Below are 15,397 nucleotides of genomic sequence, written 5' to 3'. Positions count from 1 at the left end.
ATTTTCTTTTTGTTTTTTCAAATTAAAAACCACCGCCTCATTAATTTGAATTGAAATGTTTTTATTTTGAAAATAATTTTAGTACATAAATCAGTTTGCTTTCTTACTTTTCAGTTTATTTTTGTGTCACGTTCTCTTTTCGCATAAATGTAAGTGCCTGTGTGTGTGGTTTCTTGTTCTCATGCATCGAAAAAAATAAATGTGGTTGTACTTTAATATTATTATTTTCATTATTACTTGTTTTTTCTTTTCCTTCTTCACATATTCGCCTGACAACCCGATATCGGTGTACAGGTCGCTTAGATAAACTGAGGGAAAATAGTGTTCTAGACTCCACAGTGATTGATCAGTTTTTCGTTTTTCTTTCACTTTCTAGTTTTACTTTTATCTCACATACTGTTTTTCAATATATTTAAAAAATGGAACATATGTATAATTTGTAAGATTTTTTTTTATATTTTCATATTTTTTGCTTCGGTTTCTCGAAAACACTAGGTTGTTTTGTTTTTTTTCTCTTATGGTAATTTAGATACTTTCTCATGTGTTCATTTAAATTTTATTTTATATTGTATTTTAATCACTTAATCAAAGAATTGCTACACAACTAATCATAGGATTTTTCCTTAAGGTTCATTAATAATAAAAGTGATGTTTTTATTTATTTTTATCAACAACAATTTATCGTTTAACATTATTTCATTACTTGTTTTAAAATTTAATGTTTTATTCTGCCTTCCAATTATTCTGACCCCGGCTCTTGCTGTTCGAAGTCCGGTTGCGGAACACTCTAGCTACCTCTCGGAATTGTCTCAGATGGGTTTTTGTTTCCGGTTAGCACTTTTGATAGCCTGTCTCGGGAAGGATCGTAAAAGGATCCACCGGGGCTCCAGAGCGTATCTCCGTGTTATGTTCGTTTGTTTGCATTTTTTTTTGATTTTTTGATTCTCATTCTTGCTACTTCATACAAATGCGAATTTCCATTTACGCACAACGCACCTTAATTCCATAGACTTGATCTAGTACGTTAAAATTTTCTTTAGAACTATCACAGACGCAGTGGTGAATGCACGCGGGTCTCTCGATACAGAAGTCTACGATTACAGCGCACGTCTGCAATCTGTGCGCCATGCCCGGTTTTAGTTTTCTCTAGCGCGTGAGTTCCTATGCTTTGCTATTTTCGCTCGTGTTTTTTTTTGCTATCGGTTTTAATTATTTTAGGATGGGCGACGCGCAATTTTTTCTTAATGCTTTTGTTACCGTTTTGTTAGATATTTGGTGATGGTGACTTGCATTTACTTTTTCCTGCGGGAAAGTTTTGCTGTACTAGAGCAAAGCTATTCTACTGCATCCGCCCTCGAACACGATTGTTGAGGTCTGTCGATTGAGTGTATTTTTCCATTTTTTCTGGTTGCTCATCGGGAAATTTCTATTCGTCGTACTAGGTTCAAATCGAGTTGCTGTCCTCCTCAGTGATCGCTCGGTTTACTTTTCAATAAGTAAACTGAAATACTTTTTGTGATTCTTTCATATATGTGTTGTATTATTATCAATAATGATAATAGTAATTTTATTCATACAATGTTTCAAAGTATTTTGAGTAATGTTTTTAATAATATTCTATTACTAAAAATCTTACAGATTATTTTTTATTAAGATCTTGTTTTTTTTTTCTTTCAATATTTCAATTAGAATATTTGTTTTCTTTTTTTGTTTCTGATGCAAATATTTCTTTATAGAAATAATATTACCTTGCGGTGTATAGTTTTCATATGAGATTTATAAAAAAAATTGTGGGCCTTTGCGTGTCTGTGTAAACTGGCTAAACCAACTGCTTGTTGTTGTTATTGTTTTCTCAGTTAGCTCAGTGTTCAGGGTTATTTCAGCGTCTATTTTTTGTTTGTGTTGAGTTGAAAAGTTTATCATGGTGAAACTGGGAAACATGTTGGGGGAATAGTCCTTCGCAAAAATGATGATTTTATTGTATTATCCTTGTTTTTTTGTGTGACTGTTATTAACATGTGTCGGGATGTGATTTTTTATGAATCACGACGGCTGACGTTTGTCGCTTCGGATGTTAAATGTTTTCGTCACTTTTCTAGGGTTGTTTTTAGTTTACCCACATATTTGCTGTTTCTATTTTCTTCTTGTTTACGCGACTCGGAGTCATGAAACAGAACGTAACGCAGTTGATAGGGTTGATAGGAAACTTAATTTTCGACAGTCAAATTAACCGAGATAATAACGATAAAATGAGTATTTCAAATGGGGTCAAAATTTAGAAACACCCAGCCAAAGGACTTTCGGTGACTTAATTTCTACAACATGTAACAACAAGCAAAAAATGGCAATGATCATAACTGATTTTCTTTGCGTTGACTAGACAGTATAAAACAAAATCACGACGCGGAAAATGTGTGTTGTGGGCTTCGCACTTTACACGAAATTTTGGTTTTTCAAACTAAAATTTAAAGTTTTAGCGCTTTTCTCTGGGTTTTACGGGAATTTAGTTCCAATCAGTTTTCCGAGTGAGTTTTATTATCCGTTTACTTTTTATGCTTAATATATCACAGTATTTGCTGTTTTATCATTCGAAATAATTTTGTGTTTTGTTGCATCAAAAACAAAGGAATATGAAACTGGAGCGAACCGTCCAAATTCTTTCTTCAGCTTTGTGGGAGAGAAATTTCGAACGATATCACTAAAACTATCGCCTAATTTTGATAAGTGAGACAAGATTTTGCCAATGTCAAAAATTTAATTCAAAAAGGAACTTATTAGGACCTTGCGTGGTTTGCGGTGTGACTATTTTTAGTGGCTTGAACTTTTTTTGTTTTACAAATACTTTTGTTCGAATTAATTGGTTCCTGGTGTTTATGCTTTCGATTTATTTTACGCTTGAACTAAAACTTGAACCAGATGCCATCGATTGGCATAAGGTTACAAAGCTAGTCGTCATTCCAGTTTGTAATCGTAAGATTCTGTTTCTCTGTTAGTTCGGTTTTCATTTTCTTTTATTTTTTTGTCTTCGGATAATTGTCGAAACAGTGAATTTCCGATTTTTCTGTTAAAATACAATTCCACGGTTTCATCTTTCGATCTTTTTTCTTAATTGGGGATTTCCTTTTAGTTAATAATAATAATCATAATAATATATAAATGTATCTCCTAGCTATCTAAAAAATATTTGTTCTTTTTTTTAATTCATATTTAGGTTTGCTTGCTTTTCCTAACCTCCGTACTTCTCCTATAGATCTTAAATACACATTCATCTCGGATATCCCTCCCGCGATCCTTCGCGGGTTCGAACGGCAGTCACGTAATTCTAAAAAAGGTAACCAAACAAAACAAAGAACTAACCAAGTTAGGAAATATACACACACAGGGAATATTCTTAGTTCGTTTAGTTCCAGTTTGATACCAGACAGTCATAATTTCCATTTTCTCCGAAGATATGTGCCAACTGGGCGAAGTCGAACCGAACAGAACTGTCGCGTTGGGTTCGGGCGGCCGCTTCTCTTACTAGTAATGATTCACTTCCCTCTTTTTTTCTTGTTTTGTTTCGATAACATCCAATTCAGATGGGTTCCTTTTTGTTATTTCCCTACCTTTTCTTTCTCATATTGAATTGTTCGCAAAGAAAGACTTTTATAAAATCTTAGCTTTTTTCAGTCTTGACAAATCATATTTGGTTCACTTTCACATAGTTTCCTTTTATTTTTATGTGTTTCTTCCGTGCCATATCATAACCTCGACCGAGTTTATGAATTTTGTTTTCAAATTTTGCCAAGCGAAGCAAAGATTCAATGAGCTCAAAGTAGTGGAAATTAGCATGCGGCCGGTGGACTGGCGCTCGCATGGGAGTGCTCCTACTCTAGGCGAGGAATTAACTTTCAATCGGTTTTTGAACCCGCTAAGAGCGGGCAAAAAGCACCGCAAATTTGAGGAGGTTAAAATAATCGGAAATAATTTCGTGTAGAGAATCCGCGAGCAAGCAACTCTTCGGTCGTCCAGTCCACTTTTAGTAAGCGAAAGTTTGAAAAATGCTAAAAATTGCTTGTAAATTGAGACAGCGCAAAATGCAATAAAACGGAGCTAGCTGCAGTAATAGAACGAAACAAACAAACAAAAAAGAATAAGCTAACAAAGTAATCGTGACTGGATGGGATCCCTTCCCGCAGCAAAAGCAAGCCATGTTTCTTTCTTTAATGCTCGGTCGTTCCAGTTTTCGTTTAGAAGATTTTTGTTTTATTATTTACTTGTCCTTAGGTATTTATTTTAATATTTTTTTCTGTTTGCCTTAATTTACCTTCTTGTTTTTTTTGTTGTGGTTTTAAAACGATTAGTTTTTACTAGTTTCTTACTTTTTCAAAAACATTTTGAATGCTTTTGAACGCAACTTGAAATCGTTCGGAGTAATTTTCTGTTCACCATGCTTTCTGTTTTGTAATTCTCACTGTTTTAATTATAAATACATATCTCCCGTTCCCTTTAAATGGTACTACAACTACGAGTTTAAAATAAAAGGAATCAATTCAACAAGAGGAAAACGATGCAATAGTTTTTCGGAAATTATAAATGTAATAATACGATTCGAAGCAACTTTAAAAGTACAATAGATTTTTTGTTGTTCGAGAGTCGTTTTTTTTAATATGTTTTATGCTTGTTTTAGTTCTTACACGTAGGAGATTGTAGTAGGAATACTTTTGATTTAGTTTTGTGTATGTGTGTATCATCTAAAACAAAATTCTTCAAGAGAAAAATAATACTAAACAATATGAAAATGAATCACAACATCTAAAACAAAAACAGAGAACAAACGAATTATGTGTAAATAATCGTACGAGAAAAAAATAAAGTTACAAAAATAGAGAGGTATTATTATCTTCCACCTTCTTTTTCCGTTTGTGTGTGTCTGTGTGTTTTTTTTGTATAGTCAATCTTACTTTCCACCGCTTTTTGTATTGATATTTAACACGAACAATTAAACTATACAGTATCGTTGCTCCAATAGGACGTGATTTATCATTTAGTAGTTGAGTTTACTTTTGTTTGTTTTGTTTGTTTTCACCTTGTTTTGATGTCGGTCCGCGGAGGGAACAGAAGTGTATCCGGCATTCGTTAGTATGTGTGTGTGGCTGAGTGTTAGTGTTGGTGACAAACGTGTTTTGAAAATAACGCTTATGTGGTTGCAGCTTAATGTGTGTTCGTGTATATAATCAATCAGTTGAAGTGTTGCATGTTCTGAAGAACGCCAGTTAATGACACTTTTCAGCAAAAAATCTACTGGACGCTTCACAGGATTTGAAATGTAAAACTTTCTATAACTGTTTTTTTTTCTCTGTTTTGCTTAATTTTGACCTTTGATTTTGTTTCCTCGAGAAAGTAAATCTAAAAGTGGATTGTTTGTTTTTTTTTTTGTATGTATAACTCTAATAAATTTGTATAGGTTGTTTCTTTACGGAATCATGTTTCGATTGACTTAGTACAAAATTTAATACACCTTCTTAATTATTTCCTAATTCATACCTGTAGGAAAATGTATAATTCATAGAGCTTGTCGTGTGTTATTTCAACTTATAAATATATTTACCCAACCACAAGATTATACAATTGATGATTATAATTTTCCTTCCAAGTTTTTTTTTTTTCAAACAAACAATATACTACATACACAGTAATATGGAGAAAAAAAAACATAAATTGATCTGATACATAACTTACAAATACAAACTCACAATTTGTCCAAAAATAATACACAGTAGTAAACCTTGCGCGAACAAGCAAAAACATAATCGAGTTTTGGAATAATAGTTCGAATGCAGTAACGAAAAAGTCATTTGTCACTTGCGCAAAACATTTCTATTCTGGACAGGCTCTGGTACTGCTTTCTGTTGGTTCTGATTTATTGTTCTTCCTTGTTTTTTTTTTTTTTTACTTGATGTCATTCGTTGATTTTTTCTAGTTAGATTTAGAGTTTAGTTTACTACTTGCACCGCACGTGATGGGAAATTCAAATCTCTGCTCTGCCCGCACTGTGGCGAGTTTCGATGTTGTCACACACACTGGGCCTAGATTCAACTTATAATGTAATGCAAGTTCTGTTTCGTGGGTGGTGGTTGATGAGAGTGGATGGGTCGAGTAGGGTGTACTTATATTCCTTCTTGTTTTTTTTTGTTTGCTCTAAGGATTTCAAATAAATGAATGTTGTTTATCCGCTATTCTGCTAGTTTTGTCGTGGCGGCCATTACGTTCGCTGGTGGCAGTACGATCGGTATGTGGTAGTATTTACATTGCTTGCGCTTACACATACCCTTTGCATGGTCACGACAGACCGCCACGCGCTGATCACATACTTCTACTTTATCACCTGCGAATGAGAGGGAGGAAATTGTTCGAAATTAGAATTTGTTTTTGTTAACTAAAACGAACCTTTTGCAACGAATTGTTCTTCATTTATGTAATCGACGTGGTAGTGATTTAGGTAGTGGTTCATAAGAAAACTACTCGAATGTTCTTGTATTGATTTCGACAGCTGAAGTGTTGGTATAAAATAAATAAATGATTTTCAATTGGGTTGTTTAGCTATATCAGTTTTTTTTTATATCATCTGAAAGATCTGCATTTTCTAAGCAAAACGTGATTTTCAAAAATTTTCCATCGTTGACCTTCGGTTTTTAAATCACGAATTATAACTGCTCGATATCTGTTCAAAATCGCTACAATTACAGTTCGCCCATATATCAACTGTCATTCAAGCGATTTAGAGCGATTTTTTTTCTTTATCACAAAATCAAAGGACAATGATCTAAAACTTTGAAAAATCACGTTCTGCTCAGAAAATTACACTCTTTCAGCTGATATATAATACTCAGAAATCCGTGAACAGCTAAACAACCCAATTAAAAGTGTAGAATAACAGCGAACTTATCCCCTGTGATCATTTTTGAACGCAAGAAAGTTTTGTAACAAACTTATGTATGCCTTATGTCAACCTTGCGGGACGTGGCCTTGCAAACAACTCTTCAGATTTTTTATCTTTGAAGATATTTTCACTGGAGCCACGTTGTGACTCACTAAAAATACTGAAATGACTGTTTCAAGCCCTGCAGTTCGATACTCGCTCAAACTTTATCATATCGATAAATGCTCATCGCCAACGAATCTCTTGGTTTCGTGGCGTAGTTGTAAATGGATTACAAGCATAAAAAAGGGTAACGCCGTTCCGTCATGCATTTTCTTTGACGATGAGACGATTGATTACAGAACAAAAGGCATAATCGTTACTAATAATGGAGTAACAAATGTGTCTTTTGTTAGGCAAGCAATCGCCTCATCGTCGAAGAAGAAGGTATTCTTATTCTTTGAAGGGTAGACGCTAAAACTACGATCTATCTTGTATCAATATGTTTCTGTCAATAACTTTTATTCAACACTTCTGAAAAAAGTGGTGGCCCTGAAGAGATACAAACTGGTATCTATGTCCCATAAACCGAAAGCTGCCACCATGGGTTAAAAAATAGTCTCTGTAGTCGATTTTCGACCATTTTTGAGTCATAGAAATAACCCTATTGGGTGGTATTTGCTCATGCTCGAAAACCAGAAGTCACCAACTTGGATTAAACATGGTGTCTGGATTTGATTTACTTTATTTTATTATTTTTATTTTATTTAATTTGCATCATCTTGATTACGGAATGACCATTCTTCGATGTTTTTCAGAAAACAGAAATCACCATCTTGGATTTTAAAATGGCGTCTGGAGTTAATCTCTTATCTCAGGAAAACATTTAGATTCCGGAAATACCGATATTGGGTTGCATCCGACCATTTTAAGGAAAGACTCTACTCTGGAAAGTTGAAAAATAATAATAATACTGGATCGATGTGACTGAATTTTTTCTGGCATATAAAAATTGATTGTCTGACTTGTCACATAGCAGTTTTTCGATATCTGAATTTTTCGATGTTTTATGTTTTTTTTTTGTGAAGTGATTTTGCATGAAAAAAATATTTTTTATCTTAATGGCCTCCATTTTAACAATTTTTGGAATTTTCAAAAACGGCAATGTAACGAGTCACAAAAACCATTTCTAATTGTTGAAAAAAAAAAAAAACAGCCAAATCGGTTAGGTACTGGTTTAGAGAGAGCGTCCACGTTATCAACTACCATCAGTCCCCTCTAAGTTGTTTTCCAGAAACTGAAAGTCCCCATCTTGGAATTCAGAATGGCATTTGAAGTCGATTTCCGGCCTCTAGATACCCGACTCCGTTTCCCGGCTCCATCTCCCGACTCTGAAAATACCCATACTGGGTAGTAGCAAAGCAAAGCTTTGGTGCTGTATTCTGATTCAGAACTTGACCTTCTGTTTATTATACACAGACTTCGAAGCCAACTGTTAAGTGTGTACTACTGACACTAACAGTCTCTCTCGAGCCGAGAATCGAACCTACGACGATTGGCTTGTTAAGCCAGCATCGTGCCTCGAGACCACCTGGGAGGTCCCCGTGGTTCTGGGCTCACTCTCCCACACGGTTGTGATGTTGGGTTCGATTCTCGATCAGGTCGGGAGGATATTTTCGAGCTAGAAATTTTCTCGACTCAGCACTCTGGGGCACGGTGCACAGTAGGGCCGTTTTGAAAAAAAAAAAACGGTCAAAAGTCTTTTCTCACTTTTCTTTACATTTTAGGGGTTTGGTGTCTTCGGAAGAGTTGTTCAGAATTGATTGCTTTCAATTGCTTATAAGGCTAGTATTAAACTTAGATAAATTAACTTTTTTATTTTACGAGGTATTCAATTTCTGTCTTCGGCAAAGTTGTAGAGCTATCAATTCCATGAAAATTTGCCGAAGACACCTATTTTAATTCCTAGGTTTTATCTCCGAAGAGATATGCCTGTCTTTCTCAAAAGACTACCTTAAACCTAGTTTTTTCACTTAAATTATACCTTATCTACTTCTGATCAACTTGAAACGTTGTAGAAAGTTTTAGATCATAGCAATAATACAAATTTTTCTAAAAAGGAAGTTAATTCTGTTGAACCAGCTCCGAAATAGAGCGGTTTCATGGCAAAATTATGTAAATTTTAAAAACCAAATTATTTTAAATTGTGCATTTGTTTTGGCATGTTTTGAGGTACAAGTACACATATTTTTCAGAATCGGGAGTACACATTCGGGAACTTCGTATTTTCGTAGTTTTAAAATATCGCTTTTTAACTACTTTGTTTATCTAAATACTGTCAAAAAACTAGTTTTTCCACTTAAATGATATCTTAACGACTTCTGATCAACTTAAGATGTATTAGACAGTTTAGATAAAAATTCAATGCAAAACTCATGCGGTTACTTAGAGATTATACCAACATGAATCTATTCAAAACAATAATCGGTAATTGCCCGCTGGGCTTATCGCTTCACCTCGAACAAAGCTATCATCCATCGTCATGTAAAACTCAAAGTTCGAAGTAAACGTAGCTCTACGTCAAAACACCTTTTTTCAAATAATTCAGATGTAATTTTTTTACAAAACTAACGACAGGCATGGACCATTATTAAAAGTTCGATGGTTGAAAACTCGAACTGTAGGAGTCGCATGAGAGTCACATTGCGTTCTATTACTTCAAAGTAGCGTTCGATTCGGTTGAGTGCAACTAGTTGTGGCAATTTAGACTCAAGAACGGTGTCCCAACAAAACTGGTCTACACCTTTACGGCATTTATTGTGGCTTTATTCTCCGGCAAGCAGAATTCAGAGTAGGATATTATATAACACAAACTGCTCCGTCTTACATGCTGTTTTATGCTACCCTTTATTTGATGATTGGATTGGCGTTGGATATAAAGGTTTGAATTATTACCCAAATACATTGATGAGGCTTTTGAGTACCGACAGTGGAAAATGTTAGGCTTCGCTTTGAGTGCAAAAAAAAACCAATAAAATTCAACGATTAAAGTGCTTGTTTTTGAGGTTATCCACAAATCAAGTCATTTTTCTACGTCTTTATATGAGTAGAACTAACGATCAGGCAGACCATGTGCCATCGAATGGAGTAAATAATAATTAAACACCGCAGTACCTTGGGAACATGGTGGGTGCGATAGGAGTTCTCATCTGAGCGTCTTAACGACTTTGGCAGTATGAGCCGGAGCGTTGTCATGCAGTAGAATCACTTTTTCGTATCTCTGCTCGATATCGTGGCCAGTTTTTTGTTTTTGAATCATTCCCAAAGCATGCAATCGCTTAGAAAAGGCGTGGCGGATAACTATTTATTCCGAAGCAAGCTGTTCCTGCGTTTGGCACGGATCCTCATCGAACAATCCCTCCAATTAGGTATTTTCAAAGATTTTTTTGCCTACTTCCACGCGAACAGTAGTCAACATCAAAATTCCGTCTTCAAAGCGACGACCGTTGTTTCTCTTAGAGCAACATTTTCGTTAATTTATTTTTAACTCTCGATGTGCTTCAGTCGGCGATTTTTTGAAAATCAGACTTTTTACAAAATTTAAAATATATGACACCTGAATAAGCAAAGCAAAGCCTTGGTGCTACATTCCGATTCGGAACTTGACCTTCTGTTTATTTATACAAAGACTTCGCAGCCGACTGTTAAGTGTACAGGACAATTGCGGGGCTAGCGCTACGATCCTACTAACACTAACAGTCTCTCCCGAGCCGGGACTCGAACCTACGACGACTGGCTTGTTAGGCCAGCATCGTACCTCGAGACCATCTGGGAGATATGACACCTGAAGAAAATCTTTGAATCTACCAGCACTTACTGCTGGCGCACGGTGTCAAAATTTCGATTATTATCGAATTTTCATGTACCTCTAAATTTTTTTCGCGAAAATGTTGCCAACTGGATAAGAATCAAGGATCGGGAAGTTAAAAAATATTTCATCGGCGATTTTTTGAAAACATGTTTTTTTTAATTTAAAGGCGCTCAGCACAGAAAATAAAACTAAGATGTAACAATTTTTATGGGAATGCAGGAAAAACGTACGGGAATCCAGAAAACCAGTTTGTTTTTATGTTTTTGTAGAGAAAGTTTCCCTAATGTTCAATCTTGGTCGGATTAGGTAAACAAATTCATTAAAACACATTTCTCCTTTGAAAAATTCAAAGTTATTTATATTTAAAAATCCTCGTTGTAGTCGTGAACGTGCACTTCACGATGCTTCAGACCTTGTTCGGAAAGGTGCGTCAGCAATAAGTAATTTGACCATAATTAGATCACATTTTACTTACCTTTGGACTTTCAGTACACCCCAAGATAACAACTGTAAAAAGTGAGTGAAAGTGAGAAACGAGTATTTTCTTCCACTGCCGCCACTTCTCTTCGTAGATTTGGTTTTTAGAAGCACAAGGCGCAAACCAAATTTCTACACTTCTCGTGGTCTAGCTTCATGGTTTATTCGTAAAATTTTCGAAATGAAGTGACATTGCACTATCCTCGAATGCATAAGTTGCTGTGATTTCCTATGGTTAAATCATAGACAAACAGAGATGCCATGAAATTACATTCATGTATCAAAATAACGGTCAATTCAAATGAGTTTCAATTACGCGGAATATTCCCGCCGCAAGGGGTGGTGCACATCAGCCCTTTTACCTTTTAACTCAGTAGACAGTCGCGTGCCGTGCTGCCAGAAACAGCAACAGGGTTGAAAGTTTATCATTTGCGGAATATGTCCAGTACGTATACAAATTAATCGGAACCACATTTTTTTAGAACTTTGTATGGAGTGGTACGTCTGTTTGTCATGACTGACTCAATTGTTAAATTTTTGAAATTATATGAAATCTGCACTACCCTCAAATGCACTGATTGCTGCCTATGTTAATATGACTGACATTAGTGAAGTCAGTGGGAATATTTTTTTTTGTTGAAAAAATTGTTGCGCTGAATAAAATAAAATCCAAGTTTTTCAAAAAATCGCCGATGAAATATTTTTTAACTTCCCGATCCTTGATTATAATTCAATTGGCAACATTTCTGCGAAAAAAAATCAGAGGTACATGAAAATTCGATAATAATGTAAATTTTGACTCCGTGTGGCGCTGTCTATAGACAAATAAAGAGAACTAGGCTGCGCACCTAATTTAAAATAATAACGGTCTTCTTCAAATTTCTCAGAAAATCCGAACTTAAGTTTGTTTTTACTTTTTAAAATATGTGGGAGGTAAACTGCAAGCTATGAGGCTATTAAATGGTAACAAAAATGAAATTCAACATCGATATGTAATAACGCTTAACACATGGCTGAGGGTTGTGGCGTCTCCATTTTAAGATGCGTATGAAATAATATTCCTCGACTGACACGCAAAAAAAACAATTGGCAACATTTCACATAACGTTGTTCGAACGATTCTAAAGTGCTGTTTGTTCCAGATATTACACTGTGTCATAATTTGATAAAATCGATGAAATTTTTTTTATTGAATCAAGATCCAAATTACCTTTCCATTTTTCAGGTTTGGTCCCCAGAGAATTTTTCTCCTGCTTTCAGATTTGAAGAGTAGACATGTAGGGTAGGGAACGGCTTAAGCAGTGGCGCCTATTATAATCAGTCGAAGAAAGCAGGCCTTAAACTCCTGAATTTTGATCAATATCGACAATTTCAATGATGGAAACGAAAACTTTGATTGTCTAGCTGTCTTACGGATATAAGAAATACCGTTAATCACAAAGAAATCTGTGAACAATCACCATTCGAAACAAATCGACCTATATTGCAGCCATTCAGAAGCCACTTCGGGTGCTGAAAAAAAAAAAAACGCCTGCAAAACAGATGGAAACTGCTTAAAATAGGTTCGAGGTGATTGGAATCGTGTCCCTTGATTGGTAACTTTAATCGATTATTGTTAAAGTTCGCCAATTTAGTTTTACAATCTGGAAACAAGTACTGACAGAGAAAAAATTAGAGAACAGATTGATATACTTCTGTTTGAATTTCACCTAAAACATTTCGAGTATTTCGTCTCAATACACAGGCGGTTCCTAAAGCTGCTTAGAATATGTTCCCTACCTCATTACACATGAAGAATATAATAATGAAGAAGTAGTCGCCAAATCAATCGGAGACTTTTTAGCAGATATGTCACGTTAGGGGTTGTTACCATTGTATCAATTTCTCCGTTGCTGTCCAAGCCTTTTCGTGTTGCCAAGTGGGTTTATTGGGTTTTTTATCGCTGTCAGTTTTTCAACCATTGAGGAAAATGCTGTTACCCGAAAGCAACGTCGCATTGATTTTACGCAAGCACTTGGAAAACCGTAATCATACAATCAACGGTGAGTCGTGTGATTAAACGTTACTCCGAAACTCTGAGCACGGGCGGAAGGAGGAATGCAGTATGAATGGATGTTCTGTTAGTGATCAGGATCACAAGCATGTTGTCAAAGTGTTTACGCGGAATTCATTGTCTCATCATGGATGGCGGACTTCCCTACCGGGGTTACTGTTTTTCACTGCCCAGCACAAGTTTGATGTTCCGGAGGAACTTAGGAAGCAAAAACTTTCAAAGTTTACCTGATTTAGCGAGCGATCTGCTCATGTGGCAAACAAATTGCGTCGTTCGTGACTACTGTAAATAGAAAGATTCACCTCAAGAGTGTCTACAGAAGCGTCTGTTTCCTCTTTTTAAGCAACACGAGGGACCTACGATCTTCTGGCCGGATCTAGCTTCGTGCCACTATTCTAATTGTGTCTTGAAGTGGTACGAAGCCAACGGGTTCACTTTCGTACCCAAGGACATGAATCCCCTTAACGCACCGGAACTTACGTATATCGAAAAACACTGGGCAATTATGAAGCAGGCGAAAGCGACCCAAGGAGGTCAAATCTGAGGAGGATATGAAGACAAAGATTTCCGCACAGAAAAAACTGCAGCTAGATGTTGTACAAAACATAATGAGTTGAAAGTCGAGCGTAAGGTAGTGTAGGTAGCGTAGGAGCGTAGTGAAGTTAAATGAAATAAATATGCCGAAATCTTACTAATAGGTTATATTTTACTGTCCGAAAGTTTGAAAAGGATTGGTTAGGGGCCATCCACATACCACGTCGATAGCTTTGGGGGGGGGGGGGGTTGGCTAATGTCCACGGTCCATACAATTTTTTTAGAATTTATATGGGCAGTTTTCTACGGTGGGGGAGGGGGGGGGGGAGTCAAAATCGTTGAAAAACTGTCCACGTGGTATGTGGATGACCCCTTACTACAGCGTTTTTTTCCGTGATGCAGTTTGATGTTGGACACCCTTTACACGTTAGGATTAGTTGAAGGGATCAGTCTACAAGCAGGTAGTCGTTTTCATTCACTATAGTGACCATAAGGGCAAACAATTTTTTTTCCGTATACTGTTTCAGACTTTGGCCTTTTCGGAAAGCGTCTGATAGCAAGTAACAGTCCAACTTTCGGGAAAGAGGATCTGAAACTCATTCAACCTTCACTCTGTATCAGCATTCTTGACTAGTTAAGAGAGGCCAACTTGCAGATTCATAATTTGTCAATCGTCATAATTTGAATAATTTGAATAATTTGAATTGTCACAAATTGGGCTGGAATACAATTGCGTGAACAACTGATTTTGCTGATTTGTGTCAGTCTTGACTTTCTGGTCCCGAAAATTGAGAAGATATTTTGATACAAGTGCTTACTAAAAGTGCTACTTGAAACTTAACGACAACTGAACATCGAAGGTGTTCAAAAAACTTAAAACGTGCACTTTTTGTATGACACTCTTCATATTATTTAGATTATACAGTTGAACATTCTTGGTGCTACTCGCGATTGAAGGGTTCAAAATTAAGAATCATTTCTTATAATTCACTGCCTCTTAAGCACAACTCGCTTCATACATGTTACATTTCATTTCACGTTTTAAAATTCAATTATTATTCCAAATACAACATCTATATTCTTAGAACGCACAAAACGGAAATACGCTTATTGTATTGGTAATTTTAGGTTGTTTTACAGAAACCAGAAGTCGCCATTTTGGATTTCCGAATGACATCCAGAATACTCATATTGGATGGTGTTTGACAATTTTAGGCTTAGAAGAAGATCGAAAGTCGTTTGTCAGGGTTGCCAGATGTTTGCAGTATTTCAAGTTCAAGTTGGCTTTGGAACGCACTGATAATTATGAAAATTGTTCCTGCAGTAAGTTAAATATAAAACAACACGAAAAAAGAAATGAAGTTATGAAACATTTCAGCCCTACAACTTGGGACAAATGGAAGAAAAAGTTCTAGGAACACTTATAAGGACGTTCAATGCTGATCCATTTCGTGTGTGTGGGGAAGGTCAGGTATGAGCCTTGAACGATGTCTAGAATATAACGTAACTATTTGATCCAGCAGTAGGCGGGGAGTAATGAAAGCTTTTTTTTCACGGCGCT

The 15,397-nt window shown here is 35.9% G+C and overlaps 1 protein-coding gene across 40 annotated transcripts in view; it reads right to left on the bottom strand.

Moving 5' to 3' along the window:
- Window positions 1-40: 40 nt before the first annotated feature.
- Window positions 41-15,397, bottom strand: part of LOC129722556 (protein muscleblind) — a 745,426-nt gene continuing 730,069 nt past the window's right edge. For 30 of the 40 annotated variants that reach the window (XM_055676090.1, XM_055676091.1, XM_055676092.1 and 27 more), the window contains one exon: window positions 41-6,367. In XM_055676090.1, the coding sequence (XP_055532065.1) occupies window positions 6,216-6,367 (152 nt within the window). In that variant the 3' untranslated portion in view covers window positions 41-6,215. The remainder of the gene's footprint in view (window positions 6,368-15,397) is intronic. The other 10 variants (XR_008727624.1, XR_008727621.1, XR_008727622.1 and 7 more) reach the window with 1 other exon arrangement.

This window comes from Wyeomyia smithii, chromosome 2 (genome assembly GCF_029784165.1).
Source record: "Wyeomyia smithii strain HCP4-BCI-WySm-NY-G18 chromosome 2, ASM2978416v1, whole genome shotgun sequence".
In the NCBI taxonomy this organism is placed as follows: Eukaryota; Metazoa; Arthropoda; class Insecta; order Diptera; family Culicidae; genus Wyeomyia; species Wyeomyia smithii.
The sequence above is the reverse complement of the archived record's forward strand: the minus strand, read 5'-3'. Positions and strand labels throughout refer to the sequence as shown.